Below are 16,060 nucleotides of genomic sequence, written 5' to 3'. Positions count from 1 at the left end.
TGGAATTGATGGTTGTTTGGTACAGGTGGGTAGCTGTCAGCAGCTTTCTATTTGATGTGAAAGTTAGGGATATCTTAGGAGAAGGGAGTGACAAGCAAAAAAAGTAAGCCCTGTCATTTCACAGTGGGCTCTTCAAAAAGAGGTCCTTTGCAGTGCTTCTGGGAATTCCTTTTAGCCCATATAATTGGTTCTTGCTTTGCTAATGGGAAGCTCAATGCGTCTGCATTTGCTCTGTTCAAGTGTGTCTATACAGTTCATTTTCTCCATGCCCCAAACACCTGCTTGGTTCAGACTGCTAGATCACAACCCATCAGTGTTAACTATGTAAGGCAAGTTAAATCTCGGGGGTCATTAAGCAGATGTATTCCTGCTGGCTTTAATTTTCTGCAGAAAAGGCAGAAATGTCGTTTCCTACCCCTTCACTACCAGTGCTGTGACAAACATGCCCTCCTTCAAATCAGTGTAATTTCTGTCTCCTGTGAAAATGCTTCCCAAGTCTGCTGCTGCAGCTGGTCAAGTGTTTTCTGAGGTGGCCTGATTATTTTAACACAAAGATTTCACATTGGGCTGCTTAAAGGTGGAAACATCTCAATAAAAGCAGGGTTACTATCCTAAATATGGGACAAGATTAATTTTTTACGGCCCCAGCAGTTACTTCTGTCTATGTGCTTTTGGAGTTTGTCACTGCTGGGGCTTATGATCATGTTTTCCATGTAGGAAAGCTCAGGAGAAAGGGTAGGGAGAGAAGGAAAGGAAGATTTTAACCAGGGAAAAGTGTTAGTTGCAAATGGGCATGGGTGACTCGTGCAGCCCATGTAGAAGGGGGTTGTTTGTTCTGTTTGGGTGTCGCAGTATGGCCTGTGGCTTCTGGAACAGCTGGTAGTGACAGGATCCTAGGCCCTGTGTAAGACAAATAAAGCTGGTAGTAAGGATGTGCACATGAAACTGAGGGAGAATAGCTGTCCATAAAAGTGGTAGTTGAACAGGTTTCATTGCAGATAGCTACGTTCTTACTGTCTTATTTTTGTTCCAGCAGTCTCTTAATGCTAAGTGGATCCATTTGGCAGAATAAAAGCAACAGATGAGATAAGCATGCCATAAATAATTGAATATTAATGGATATAATCTGAGTATGTTGGTGTACTAAATAAGCCACAGTAACAGCAGGGTGTTTGCTGAATGCCCAAATGTCTTCCAGTTTAGTATCAGGCTGAAGCTTTGGGTGTTAAGATATACAGCCATATGTGTTTAAATCACAGTTGTTTGCAGAGTAGGATGAAGGCTGATAGCAAATCAGGCGAGGGAGGATAGGGGGAGGGCACCAAGGCTGAGATGCACTGGGTTTGGACCTCTGTGCTTTAAATGCACGTGTTCATCCAGGAGCAGTGTGTGAGTGGGGAGTGGTTTCCTGTGACTGGAGGAGGCAAAGCCCTGTGTTTGTCTCTTACAACCGTACTGTTTGTAGGGAGAGTCCAATTTTAAGGAGCACACCTCTGGCTCCAAATGCTGTCCTGGAAGGCTGGCTCCTCCTGTGTTTTGGAGTAGTGCAAGATGTAGTGTGTTCCCCCAAAGAGATTCCTAATTAACACTAAGGTTTTTCTGTGTGAATCGCAGTGGATTCAATGATACCAAGGAGATGCTGTGCTGAAGCTAGAGGAGATTTGCTGGTGTGAGAGCTCCCTGCTGGCAGCATGCAGGCTGCTTCAGTGCAATGGGAATGAAAGAGTGCAGGGATAAAAGATTAGATAAAAGGAAGTCTTTGGGCTCAGGCCATCTGATTTATTTGTTTTTTGACTAGTTCATTTTCAGGGCTGAGCTCTTTGGGAAGAGGTGTACCCTTGCTGTAATGACAGTTAAAAAGAAATTGCCAAGCAGTGGCTTAGGTTTTTGCAGAAGATCTGGTTGTGTTATGGATTGGTGCTTTATAGACTATCAATCAGTCTGAATTGTGCTCTGAAGCACATGTGGCTCCCCTCTCTGGTAATGAATGCTATCAAGTATTGCCCTAAACTCATACCTGAGAAGAAATTGGTTTTGCTATTAGATTTCATCTTCATTCTCAAAACTGATTTATGTGTCTTTGTAAGCTAATAATTTCAGTAATGTGGGTAATCCTTTATCTGAAAATTACAGAAGGTAAGCTGAAAATTGGGAGTTAAAAGGAGGAAAAATGCAGGAGTGGTTTGCTCTCTCCTGGGGAGGGAGAAGAAATGGATCCGGGTTCCTTTGCAGCTGCAATTCACCTTTGAGCAACCTTTCTGTGGACTGCACTTGTACAAACCTCTCTCAATTATGCTGGGTTGTGAATGGATAGTACAGAGGGAATTGGTGGGAGGGGGAATCCAAATTAATGACTTGTTTTCAGTCTGACTTCATGGTATGTGATTTACAAAAATAATGATCCTTAATAGGTGTGAAATGTGCATGTGTAAATATGATCTTGAGAAACCTGTGGCTTAGACCTGCTGCTGAAATGCAGAGCTTGTGAATTTTTACCTCTGTCAGCTAAAATGCCTTCAGCTCGAGTGGTCTTTTGTATCCAGAGGGTTCCTTCTTTGTCTGATTTTCCTGATAAAATAAATACCGCTCCCAGTTTGGGTGAGTTCACAATTTGGGGGTCGTGGTGGAGTCAGGCTGATGCTGAGAGCTTTCTTCCCCTCCTTTCAAGTATGTCAAGCCAATGTGCTCATATATGGTTTTTGTGGCCTCAAGCTTTAAGTGGTTTAACACAACTTCTGGGGTTTGCACATCCCTTCTGTCCCTCCCTTAGCATGGGGTCAGCCGCCACTGGTGGTGTAAGCCAATCCCTGCAGAAGACTTGATGCCCAAGCAGTGCCTCATAAATGCCAATCTAAGATCTTGGTACGTGTAAGTTTAATTGAAAAGTACTTCTAATTGACATTCTGCACTAACGCACGAGCTTGCCGTGTCCCAGTGTAATTGTTCAAATAAAGTGTTTGAGAACCCTTCTCTGATTAAAAATTAAACATCCGTCAGCTCATTCAGTTATGTTCTTCATCTCACATGCCTGCACTGCTGAGGCCAGCTTTGTCATCAAAAAGCTGATTAAAGTGTGTTCTGTCTTGAAAAAGGGGGCTGCTCTGGGCTGCTGAGAAGGATTGCCTTCAGTTCTGTGGGGTACCCAAATGCAAAGAAGTCCCTCTTCCCCGAGCTGGGCTTTCAGTCTCAAAACCATCAGCTAATTAGGGCGCAGGAGAAGTGGGAACAAGTCTTTTCATTCTCCTTGGTAGCTGAGAAAAATTCAGAAGAGGTGACATCTGCCAGTTCTGTGCACTGAAGGACCTGGGGCTGGACTGCTGTTGCTGTGGACGTGGCACAATGGGGGGAAGCAGGGAACCTGTCTGAATTTCGTAGCAAAATGTGCCAGCAGAGAGAGTTCTGCTAATAGAAAAGGAAATGTTTGTGTCAAGCAAGAGCATGAATAGCTGTTGAACTGGTTGGCATTTTTTAAAGCTGTCTACACAGCCTACATCTGAGCAATGCCCAGTGCTGACTCGGAAGCACTGCTTTACTGATCTGTCTTTGGGTTTCCTAGATGTCAGACATCAACACATTTATTGTTAATTACACATATATGAAGATTTAGTCTTCTCCAGGTCATGATATTGAGCTTCTGGTTGCTGCAGTCGGGGCAAGGTACTTATTTTTAAGTCTTTTGTAAAAGCTCCAACTTTCTCAACTGATCTTGATTTAAATGCCTGGAGCTTGTAACAAAGACCCAGTAGTGTGTCACTTGACACAAATATATATATGAGAATGAGTAAAATCACAGATAGAAAGCATGGGAAACTCGGCCTCAAAGGTTTTGTTGTTGTTTTAAGCTAAGCCTATTCTTTGTTTTCGAACTGTGAGAGGAACTGCATGCTTTCAACACCCAGGTGACTGCTACCAAGGGAATGCTGCCTGGGTAAGTGTCCCAGCACCATCAGCAGCCAAGATTAGTTGGACAGAGCTGATAATGCAGTGCTTCTTAGGGCTCAGACAGTAGATTTATGCATTACTAAAGCCAATAATCGGAAGTGTAAAATCTTCCTAAGCTCAGGAATAAGCACCGTGGGGCTTGGTTTTCATTTTCACTGATTAAATGATACTGGCAACACTTCCGCTCCCCATTACATCTTACGCATGTAGAGCTGTAATTAGGAAAGGGAACCCAAATAAAAGCAACATTAACTTACCTGTGAAAATAACTCTTGCAGATTTTTCTTTGCCTGTATAAGAAATCCATCCCTGCAGAAGAAACAGGAGCATCAGGTTTGTGTAGGGTAGAAACCATTTGAAACAAGAGCTATTTTTCATAGCAAAATCTTCTGTTGTTGTGTGCTGGAGAGGATTGAAGAATAAGCAATGCTGACTTGCTGAATTCCATTAAGACTTTAATTTTAAGCCTATTTATTTTTAAAGAAATAAATAAACCAGTGATGCTGACTGCCAGCTTAGCTTTTGTTGTGTGCACGGATGAATATAAACAACGGTGCCTTTCAGGTGTGCTGGCTGTGAGAGGCAAGGTTCTGGTTCTTTGCACATTCCTAATTGCGTGCTGTGTATCTGGTGGGGTACATCTTCCATTTCTCTTCCTCTCTTCTCCTCCATATGCTCACATCACCAGCATGTTTCAGTGCCATGAGCCGAAGGTTGCCTTCATGGGAGGACAGGTGCAGTAATGCATTGCACTCTTTGTAGCTGAAATGAGCTAATATGCCATGTGTGTAGGATGTGTTTGTGCAAAGAGCTCCCAAGATTCTCACTGTTGGGAGCTAATGCTTTAGTAAAAGTGTCCGGTAGGATCTTGTGTTGTGAAAGCAAGTAGAAACCACTGGAGGTGATCTTATTTTTGTCTTTTGTTCTTTTTTCACTGGCTGTCAATACTGGAGCATAACAATGAGAGTGGGTAGCAAAGGGGAGCAAAAATAATCAAGCCACTGCTTTCTGTTTCCAGCGTTTTTGCTGGTCATGGGAATTGTTCTAACACTTCATTCCCAATTTTTTTTTTTTTTAAATCAAGGCCTCTCCATGCTTTGTCATGTGTGAGTTGAACCCTCCCCACCCCCCTGTGATCAGAAGACTGAACTGACATCTGTTAAAACGAAAACCTTCCTTTACCCCCCAAAATAAACAATGCAGCTGCTTTTCTTTTTTCTTTTAGCCTTAGCCTTCAATTTTGTGAGCTGGCAAAAATTGCTTTGACTCGTATAGCTGGTGCCTGTTATTGGGTGGCATTTTTGCAGTTCCAATTTCTGCTTTGTAATGATGTTTAGATTTGTAGCTCTGGTTCCTCATTTGCTTCTGTACTGTTGTGTGTAATGGGATAGGGATTGTCCTTTATGAGTGTTGATGTTTTGAAAGTTGCCTGCTACTTAAAGTTGAATATAAATGTTTTGCTCAAGGCTAGCTAAAAAAAGAGCTTAAGAACAGTAGTTTTTTCATAGGGAAGTTTAGGATGACTGAAGTTTTTCTTGCTGGTTGGTTTGCTTGTTTGATTTTTCTTGCTTTCTGGTATCCAGCTGTCTTTCCCTCTGGCCAAATGGCTCTTACTCATTTGCTGTAGTTGCTTTTAAGATCTCCCTGGATCTTCAGTGCCCTGACACTCAAGCAGGAGTGTACAAATATTTCCTTGCAATGAAATGTGATGGGGAGAGGTGGAAGAGGAACTTAAGAAATGCTGTAAGAGCAGTTAACCAGGATGTAACAGCTGAGTGTGTTAGCCAAGTGTGTGCCATGGTATAACCCTTGTAGTCTATGTTTATGACACAGATTTTATTAGACAAGTTACACTCCTATTCCAGAATAACTAACAAACAACTGTGGCAGCTACTTTGTGCATCTTCTCCTATTTTAGGAGAGCGCATACTGATGGTTGGCCTCTCCTTCCATGCTGAGGATCAGTGCAAGTGTCTGCCACTGGTAAGTATTACTAACACATTCTTCTTCCTTGACAGGATGCTCCGTCTTCGATTTCTTCCCATTGCAGCAGGGTTGGCTGCTGCTTCACGACGTTACCATGGGGCAGCACATCACCCCAGGGCCCGGAGTCAGCTTGTGATGGCAGCTTTCGTAGGGACAACAGCAGTGACAGCAGGAGCCAGCCTCCTTTGGCAGAGGTAATGGTTTTCTGTTTCTTCCTGAAACCTCTTTCAGCTCCGGATTCTGTGGTAAGTGCCTGCAGATGTGTTTAAGAACTGTGGGAGGCTTTGTGAAGTGTCCTGTTGCATGGAAGAAACAGGAGATGCTGCTGGTGGTACCCTGGAGTTTCTCACTCTTCTGAGTAGTCAGAAACGAGAAAATCTCTGGCTCGTGAGCTCATGGATACAATAGGAGTGTGAAAGGGAAGTCGGTGCTTAAAACCCACCTCGTTTTTGTTCCAGTATGGTATGGATTGTTGTTACATCTCTGCTAGTCTGTTCAGCTAGAAGACTCTACTTTTAATATAATGGGAGGTAGAAGATGCAAATTGTTGTGGCTATTACTAGCCTTGTCAAATGTGATGTTGCTTGTTTAAAAGGAGCTTCTCAGATCAAGGAAGGACACTGTGATTCAGCAGTGTTGTCTTCTTCTACACTTTACTAATCTGCACTTCAGGAGTGCCTCTTTATCTGCAGGACCTGAATGTGCAGCCCTGCAGTGTGGAGGAGGCTGAATGCCTCTGTGGTGATGGCCAAGTTAACACACTTTTTAGGCAGTGAAATGAGCACTTTTTCTGCTTAAAACATTTTCTATGTGACTGTAAAGTAGGTAGGATGTAATGTCCTACATAACACTCTCCCAAAGCCATCAAGTCCGAGAAAGCATATTTGTTTCCCAGTGAGCAATAAGGCAGGCTGGTAACGGCAAGGAAGAAGGCTGAGAAAGAACTTTTTTAGCTCAGTCTTCACTGGCAACTTCATCTCACGTACGCCTGTGGGGTGCAGCCCCCACTACCAGTGCAGTCCAGGGGTTGTAAGGACAGAGCATGGCCCTGCTGAAGAAGACTGGGGATACTGGTGGATGGCAACTGGACATCAGCCACCTCTGAGCCCTCACAGCTCAGAAAGCCAGCCGTATCCTGGGCTGCATCCAGAGCAGTGCATCCAGCAGGGCAAGGGAGATCTGCCCCTCTGCTCTGCACTATGAGACCTCACCTGGGGCACTGTGTATAGATGTGGAATCAGCATGGGAGAGACATGGAGCTGTCAGAGCATATCCAGAGGAGGGCCACAGACATGATCCAAGGGATAGAACACCTCCCTGTGAGGGCAGGCTGAGAGCTGGGGCTGTGCAGCATGGGGAAGAGAAGGCTCACAGCAGCCTAAAGGGGCTGTAAAAAAGAAGGGGACAGACCCTTTAGCAGGCTCTGCTGTGATAGGACAAGGGGAAATGGTTTCAAGCTGAAATAGAAGAGATTTAGACTGGATATAAGGAACAAGTGCTTTACAGTAAGGGCAGTGATGCACTGACACAGGCTGCCCAGAGAGATAGTGATATCCTGGCCCTGCAGACACCCTAGGTCAGGCTGGATGGGGCTCTGAGCTCGTGATGTAGCTGTGGGTGTCCTTGTTCATTGTAGGGGAGTTGGACCAGATGATCCTTAAGGGTCCCTTCCGACTCTAACCATTCTGTGATCTCCCTCCTGCAGCAGATTCACTTCTGCTGTTTAAAAACAATGGCATTGTTACATTTCATCAGGAAGATGGTGCTTTCCTGGACAGAGCTGCTAATGGTACACTGAGTGCTGGTTGGGGGAATCTGCAGAAGTGATGTTTAGCTTCTAGAGTACCCAGCTGCCCTGGGAGCTGCCACCAGGTGTGACCTTTCTTAGCTGAGGGTACTGATAAGCATCAGATAAAGCAGACAGGTTGCATCTTTAGAGCATCGTGGCCTGTGATCTCCTGATCTGGAGAAAGTCACTTGCTGTGATTTTTTTTTCTTTTTTTTCTCTTTTGTTTGCTCTCCTTTTGTTTTCTTATACAAATTTGCAAAATGTTAAACTGATGTACAGAATTTGAAGATTTCTTTTCCTTTATGTGCTCTTCAGTAAATCTGCCATGCCTGTAGTTATAAAAAAAAAGTTTATCCAAGCTCATGACGCTCATTTAATTATTTTACATACAACTGTTAAATGAGAAACAAAACTGATACTTGGTGCAGAAAATACTTCATACTGACATCCGTAGAAATTTTAAATAAGCATTTTAAGTGTGTCTGAAGAAATGATAGATGAGAAACTCCAAGATTTCCTTGAGTTTCAGAATATACAAATTGGGCGTTTAAGAATTAATATAGGTGAGCACAAAGCATTCGTAATGACATTCTTAGATATTGCAGTAAGCTGCAGTAAGTATAATGAATTAGTTATAAAAGGTAAATACATAATGCATCTAGCTAAGTGAGGGGATTAAAGAAGGCAAATGTCACTGAAAATGCTGATTGTATACTGCAGAGAAAAACGTAAGCGTGCATCTGTTTGAGTGCCCACATTTACATTACTGAAGTATTTTGATTAATTAAATGCTGGAGCAGTATTTAAATGGGAGTCAGATTAGGGCTGTCTGCATAACCAGTTCTGTTGGGGCAGTAGGTTTGCAATACCAATTGTTCTGTTCGTTTTCCTTCAGCAAAGCAACTGCGCTCCTGTTGGAAGGTGAAATGTTGCTGTGCTGCAGTTAGTTTCCTGGGTGGTCCATTGCTTCCCAAGCATAGCTCTGTTAGCATGGCAAGGAGTTGATGTCCCTTTGGTGGGTGACACTCAGCAGCTGGGATGCTTTGTTACTCTTTGAGTGAGGAAGGCACTAACTGATGCCCTTTCACTTGCTGTCAGTGACATTTTCTTGTAAGATGACACTTCTGTGGGAAGTCTCACTGTTGTTGTTTTCCTTATTTTTTTTTTTTCAGCTAAAGCATGAATATATATAGACTAAACCAAGAAGCTGTTGGAGATGTTATGCTTCTTGGACTAGATATGTAGGAGGTAATGCAGTATTAGAGGAAGGGCAGTAATGAAAGGAGTTTGTAGTTCTTGTCCTCTGCATGGAGCTGTGTAAATGTCCTAATGCTTCTTGATTATCTTTTCCCAGTAGCACTGGATCTCTGACCAGTGCTTATACAAAAATGAAGTCACAACTTGTTGCTTCCTAACAGGTTTATTGTATTTCCGATGATGAGGAACCTTGCAAAAAGGGATTCAGATGGTGCTGCCTGTATCTGAGCTCACCCTTGCTGCTTAGCAGTAGGAAGACACAGGACTTCTCAGGTGGCTCTTCTGAATCTCATGTACAGCCTGAAACCAATGCATTTCAGATGGATTCTGCAGGCACGTGGCCTTCTGCATAGCTACTCATTGCAAGCCTCAGGCTTACTGCTCTTGCTGTTCTCCAGAAGCTCTTGCTGCCTTTGGTGGTGTATATATCATCTAAATAATTATACAGTGCAAGCAGCTAATGCTGCTCAGTTCTGCAGTGGTGGAGTATGCTTTGGCAATGCAAATAGCTGAGCTCAGAAGAGTAATGAAGTTTACTCTTTCTAAGCAATAACTTAAACCCAAGGGGATTCCAATTGACAACAGAAGCAATTAAATAGCTAGGTGTTAGTATAATGAACTGAATTAATTGAAATAAATCTTGGTGTAGTCATTGGCTGATCTGAATAAGGCATTAATATATGGATGGGAACTACTGAACCTTAGCTTGCAGCAAGCTTAATGGTTGCAAGAAAATATTACCAATAGTCTTGTAAAACTTTTATTTGCTTTGTATTTCCAAATACCAGTTAGGTGTATTAAGTGGCCACTGTTACCTTCTTGAGAGCACACAACACCCTGGCTCAGCTCTTGAACTGGGGTTTCAGTGCTGAAGCTTGTCAGTACAGTCAACCCAACGTTGAATGGCGTGGGTGAGCAGAGGTAGTTCCTGGAGGTGCAGAAAGGGTTCAAGCAGGATGTTGCCAGGGCTGTTCCTGATGAAATGTATGTAGCTATGCTATATTTCTTATCCTTCTGCAGACATGTTGGTACTTAAGGGCAAGAGCAAGACATTTGTCTTTCCCTGAAACATTGGCAATGGAATTCTTTGCTATCAGCATGTTTGTCTGTTGTTTTTATTCCTTACTTGTTCTAGTTCTTGCTTCATCCTCTGCTTAAGTTGAAACAATCAAATATGAGATACCTGTCTCCCGGTTGTGTCAGTGTATCCTTGATCTGTTACAAGCTTTTCAGGCTTGGCTCCTCATTGGCGAGCTGGGCTGTTCAGGTGCTGGCTGCCACTTCTGCTCAAATAGGTTGAAAATGCATTTCAACTTTATCCTTCCTTCCTTCCCCTTTTTTCCTTGGACTATCTTGTATCAATTCTCCTGTTGTTTCCCTGGAATATGCTCTGTAGGGGACGCCGTTTCTTCATCACCCTCCTTGATTTGTTGACCTTCACAGCTTTCTGTCTTCCTCATGTGGCTTTTCTCTCAGTGCTTTTGGAATTAGTTTTGAAGCTTAGATCAGCCCTTAGCAAACTGTTTAAGAATGCATTACTTTTTTTTTTTCCAGTACAGTTTTAGGAGTTTTAGAGTAACTTGCTTAGAATACATTTTTCATAGCAAAAATTGCTGGAAATACCTTCTGCCAGCTGAAAGTGACTTTGCATTTTAGCAAAACAAAGGATATCGTGTAAATCATAGTCAAGAGGGGAGAGACCTGTTTTATAGCTGTAACTGCCTCAGGAACCACTTGACCTGGTGCAGGAGAGAAAAGATGTGAAATCTGTAGGTACTACCCTCTTGATGCTATTTTTATTTTAAGAGTTCTGCTTCATCTTTTAATTCTCACAGTGACAAATGACAACCTTAAGGGACTCTCCTTGGGACTGCTGTGCTGAGGGTTTTTCTTTGAAGCTCAAAGGTGCATTGATCTATGAGTGGTGTCCTGTCCTTTCTGGTGGCTTTTGGCTTCATTATTTTTACCCATGAGCATTGGTGGAAGGAAAGAATCTGATGGCAGGGAGTGAGCCAAAGTGAGTGAATGAGGAAAACATCTGAAGTACGCCGCAGGGAGTGACCTCAGCTGAACTGCAAAGCTCAAAGCACAGGTATAGTCCTGAACATGCAGAGCCACGTGATCACAACGTGAGTGCAGTATCTTATTTAAATGTTGCATAGCAAATCAAATCTGGGATTTGTGCAGGGAAGCCTGCACAGATTGCCTTGCTGGCAATGCAAAAAGCTGCTTTCCACAACACCTTGAGGCTGCTTCTCCTACAGGGCCACACTTGGATTTCTTTCCCATAACACAGGTAGGCATTGTTGGAACCCTCGGTCCTTCTTGTCACTTTAAGTTGCACTTTTTACTCTTTTTCTAAAAAACAATATGGGTGCCCTCTGGTGGCAGAGTTCCCACCTGCTGCCTCCCCTTTAGGCTGAATAACTTGGCGCCGGCTCACCTGGTCTGTGTCCCATGGAGTGCCCTGGTTTTCCTCCAGAAGTTATCTGCAAAGCGGCATCTCTTCAGGAAGCAAAGTAATTTAGGAGCAGAGTGAAGGGAGCGATTTCTTGGCTCAGTAAAGGAAGCACAAACTGTGAGATCTAGGATTAATACAGTGCAAGTAACATCTAGCTTTAATTCCTGATGTGGAACCGTACAATTTGTCTCAGCTTTAGGGTCCAGTCTTGTTGTTGCTGTCACCTTTCCCAAGCTGTTCAGCTTCTTCTATGCTGAAGACTGAGTCTGTGGGGAGGGAGGCTGAATTCTTCAGCACACAATTATGAATACACTGTAAGCTGGAGAGCCAGCAGTGGTCCCAGATGTCACCTTCCTTGGGCTTGCAGATGTGATAACTGCATGGTCTGAAAGTCATTACCTCATTTCTGACTGCCCTCCTGTGATCTTCCGGTGCTGTCAGAAGACCAAGAGAATTAAGCAGCCTGAGGCAACCTCATTTCCTCCACAAAGTGATCTCATAACCCGTATTTCTCTGCCAGTCATTCAGATTGCATAGTCCTTTAAGAATCCAAAGCAGTAACATCTTTGCTGCGTTTAAATAAGTCCATCTTGCAGGTTAACTATGAAACTCATCCATCAGATGCTTTAAACATTTTTTTTTCCCTTTCTTCCCCACTGTTTTGCTCAAGTTTGTCTTCATTTCTAAACTCTCTTAAATAATTTCAATACTCAGGCAACACCACTTACCTGAGCTCTGTATTTGCTCTTCTGCTCTCATGTCCTCCTCTGTGGGAATGAAGATGAATCGAAAAGCACGGTCAGGAAGACAAGTGCTGCATGTTGGGTGCCTATAAAGGGCTCTAGTGTGGAAATGTGCCTTGCTCAGTGCACGTGAGCAGACTCACCAGTTTCTTCTTGCTTTGCAGGGCTGAGCCTATAGCTGGCACAATAGAAGCAGATGCTGCAGTGATTAATGTTTAGTACATTTTCATTTCATGGCTTGTAGCACAGATGTTGATGAGGATTCATGTCTTTAACAACCAGAAGACTGGGTGCTGGGGTCAGTCTTGCTTCAATTTTTTTCCCTGTGGTAAATTATCAGTACAGGCTTGTTCAGCTTGATGGAAAGTAGTCTTCTTTGGATTAATAAACTTACGTTGACATTTTACATTATTCAAGAAACCTGATTTGCCTGTCTTTAGGGAAACTAAATATTGTCAAGGAACTCAGGGCAGGTAAACACTGAAAGTCACCCATCACATCAGTATTTCCTTAAGATGCTATTTGGTGTACGATGTGACTGCTAAATGAGTAGTGCTGCCATGCAAATAAAGCATGCTGGAGGAGAAAATGGACCTAATACAGGCAGCTTCCCCAGAATTACTGAACAGTATCAGTGTGTAATGCTGAACCGTGATTTGAGATTCCTATAGTTACATGTGTAAGGTTTGCACATGTCCTTGTGACTGTGAAGATTCTCTGGGAGTTATGTTCAATGGCAGTGCTTCTGAAAGCCTCTTAACTTCTAGGATGGATGAAGCCAGTCTTGCAGATACATCGTTGTTTGTTATTCCCAGATGTTTCCCTTGCTCTTTGGCAGTCTTCATGGGTGTTGTGTGCTTGCTTGTGCTTAGCTTGCAGAGCAAGCAAGGCTGAAGCTCTGAATCTCTGCTGATGGATTGCAAGAGTCTCAGTGACTTTATCCTCAGTGTCATTAGTAAAAGATGGTGTGGGGCCAGGAATTTACCATCATCAGAGCTCAGAAGAAGCTCAGCCACTTGCTGATGATCAAATGCTTGTATATAGATATGTGTTATTCATTAGTTTTTAATCCACTGAATGTGCCATGTTGATGTTTGTGTTACTCTGGCTTATTCATTACAGTATCATCCGATAGCAAGTGGAATGCCACATGGGAGCTTGCATTTATTACATGGATGTTATTGTGATTATCAACAACACTGGTAATCTCATCAAGAAATGACATCTGTTTAGCATTCATGTTTAGCTTTTTATAAGCTCTTGTACCTGTATTCTTCTTTAGTCCTGTAACCAAAAAGCCTAAATGACAAGTCTGTCATTACACCTGTTGCCAGTTTACTCTTTTCAAATGTGAGTAACACCAAGTTCAAGCTTACTGAGTATAAACAACAACTGGGCACAAGGTCTCAGCTAGCTCTTATTGAAACCAAGCCTCAGATTCTTGCTGAAAGGTTGAAATACATAGCTGCAGCATTGCTCTTTTTGGTAGATCTCAGCCCTGTCTAAGTGCTGAAAGTCTCAGTGCTCTCCTGAGAACGTCAGGATATGGAGAATATAAACCATAATGTTTTGAAGTGAATGCTTGCTCTGTTTTTATAGATTTGTCACTTCCAGTAACACAGAGAAGAGTCTTCATTTATTACATGCTCCTGTTGTTTTTGACAACTTTGGCAGTAAAAAGACAGTATTCTGTTGGGCATTACTCCCTTCTTGGGTGTCTGCGTCCCTTACCAGTTACCCTTACCAGTACTTGGCTTTTAATTTATACACAGTATGTCTAACGTTCGCTTTTTGTCTTTCTGGTTTCTGTTTCCCCCTTTCTACTGTTCACTTTCTTATGAGTTCAAGTTGTAACTTTTTGGCATCCTTCTCACCCTTCAGTGTAAGCTTTAACCATCCAAGAAAACCATTTTCAGCAGTTGATAACTGTAACTCTAAATCAGGCTGCGATGTCGCTCAGTTTTCAGCCTGATGAAGCCAGGTTCGCACCAGCCTTGAGAGTGTTCAGTCTTTATGTGGGGTCCCACACTGGAGACTGCTTTGCCTCCCTTCTTTCCCAGCATAAGATATTCTTATTCCTTGAAAGCAAAGTTTGACGGCTGTCTTCTGGGGGGACTGGGAATGGAGAATGGGATGCCAGCCCTGGTCTTACTGAGTTATTGTGATCATCTGTCCTTGTGCTTGCTGTCTCTGCCCACCATGCAGCTTTACAGGATTACCTGGCCCTCTTGGAGCATGCTGTACCATCTGAATGCCCACAGAAAGCTCAAGGGGAGTTGCAGCATTGAGTGAAAGCAACTGTAATTTTCTCGGGGAAGAAGCTTTTGAGCTTGTTGATGTTTAAAGTACAATGTGGATAAATGAAGCTCAGGTGAGCAGTACATTGGAGAGGTGAAGAACACAGGCTTATGGCCCCAGGCTCAGTGTCTTTTTTCCTGCATGAGGATGTAATTGAGCCATGGCCATGTGCATCAGCCAGCTGCAATCCTGGGGCACCTTCCTCTTTGCCACTCAGTGAGCCCTGCTTGGAACATAAGCAGTGTTTCCTGGCTTAAGAACTTATATTGCAGAGATTTACAGTTCACAAGGGTATTAGGGTAATGTCATCGGGATGCCTCCAGCATGTCATTAGGGTTGACAACCTTTTGCAGAGCAATTATTTTCCTCTGCTGGCTGGCAGGAAGAGATCCCTGTGGAGTGGCATGCTATCCTGCATGAGCTGAGTTAGCTGGTAAGACTGACCTAAAACAGTTCAGGTTCAGCTTCTTCACAGCTGTCTCCTTCAGAAGGGGCTTGCAGCACAGGTCCTCACACTCTGGGTTGTCCATCTGTGTCGTGTGTAGGTGCCAGCCCCTAAACTGAGTGAAGGGAGTGGGAGGGAGCATGTGCACTCAGCTAGTTTGCTGCCAAGGCAAGTCTGAGTGCCTCCAGCCTGGTCCTGACAGGCAGCTGTCTCACCTATTTATAGCAATTTGCTGGTGATGGAGAGAGCAGTGATAGAATAAATGCACTCCCACAGCTGATTCCAGTGCTTCCTGTCCTCACTTTACACAAGTTGTGTGCGTATATGTATGCAAACACATGCTTTTCTCTCTTTCCCTAGTGTACAAGTCTTTTCCTTTATGATGTTCTGAAGCATGCCTGCTGCTTGTCCTGTCCTCACCAGACCAACACAAGCCCTGCAGCAGCTGTTTTATGCATATTACAGTTCTCAGCTTCTTCTTTTCCTTATTTTTCTTCTGTTCACAGCAAGTTGATGACCCTAGGTCAAGTTTTCCCATGCTCTCTGTTTTTCCTCCAGCCTTTTGTTGAATGCACCTTCAGTGACTGTGAGTGTGCTTTCAGCAGGGTGTGCCTGCTGCTGACTGGAGTGGAAGGATGTGCACGTCTCCCATGCTATGCTGCTGTTTCCTTATGTTCTTGGACCTATTTTGGGCTATGGCTCTTGTCCATGAGCCATCTCCTCAATCTAATTGTTTCCTATTATTAGTTTCTGAAACCTGTGTTAGTATTGCCATGTTTTTTTTACAGTTCTGGCTGCAGATTAATTGTGCTGACTTGCATTAGTGTCAAGCACTTCGTAAGATAAAGGAAGAAGTGGTAAAAAGTTCTTTGAGAAAGACAAAGTCCTGAAAAATTGGGCTTTGGATAATCATTATTTTAGGTTAATATCCGACTAATCATTGGTTGTGGTTGAGCTGAGGATGAGACAGCTCCTCTCTTAGTCTTTCTGTCCTTGGAGGATGCATATTTTTATGTCTTTTATATCCAAACCAGACAAAGCTTGCTCTCACTTTTCATTATGAAAGCGTGAAGTAGCTTTAAACCTCACTTAGATGTCTCCGGATCAGATGTTTGTATGCAAGGAGTGTTGTAGCTCCG

General features: G+C 43.3%; 1 protein-coding gene across 2 annotated transcripts in view; it reads left to right on the top strand.

The window, feature by feature from the left end:
* The window catches only part of MICU1 (mitochondrial calcium uptake 1), an 80,614-nt gene that overhangs the window by 3,112 nt on the left and 61,442 nt on the right, over positions 1-16,060 (top strand). For both annotated transcript variants that reach the window (XM_065746690.1, XM_065746689.1), the window contains exon 2: positions 5,961-6,122. In XM_065746690.1, the coding sequence (XP_065602762.1) occupies positions 5,962-6,122 (161 nt within the window). In that variant the 5' untranslated portion in view covers position 5,961. The remainder of the gene's footprint in view (positions 1-5,960; positions 6,123-16,060) is intronic.

Source organism: Cyrtonyx montezumae, unplaced genomic scaffold (assembly GCF_038088225.1).
Source record: "Cyrtonyx montezumae isolate F1298 unplaced genomic scaffold, pur_monq_1.0 scaffold_4, whole genome shotgun sequence".
Lineage (NCBI taxonomy): Eukaryota > Metazoa > Chordata > Aves > Galliformes > Odontophoridae > Cyrtonyx > Cyrtonyx montezumae.
Note: the sequence above shows the minus strand (reverse complement) of the source record. Positions and strands in the feature narration are given on the sequence as shown.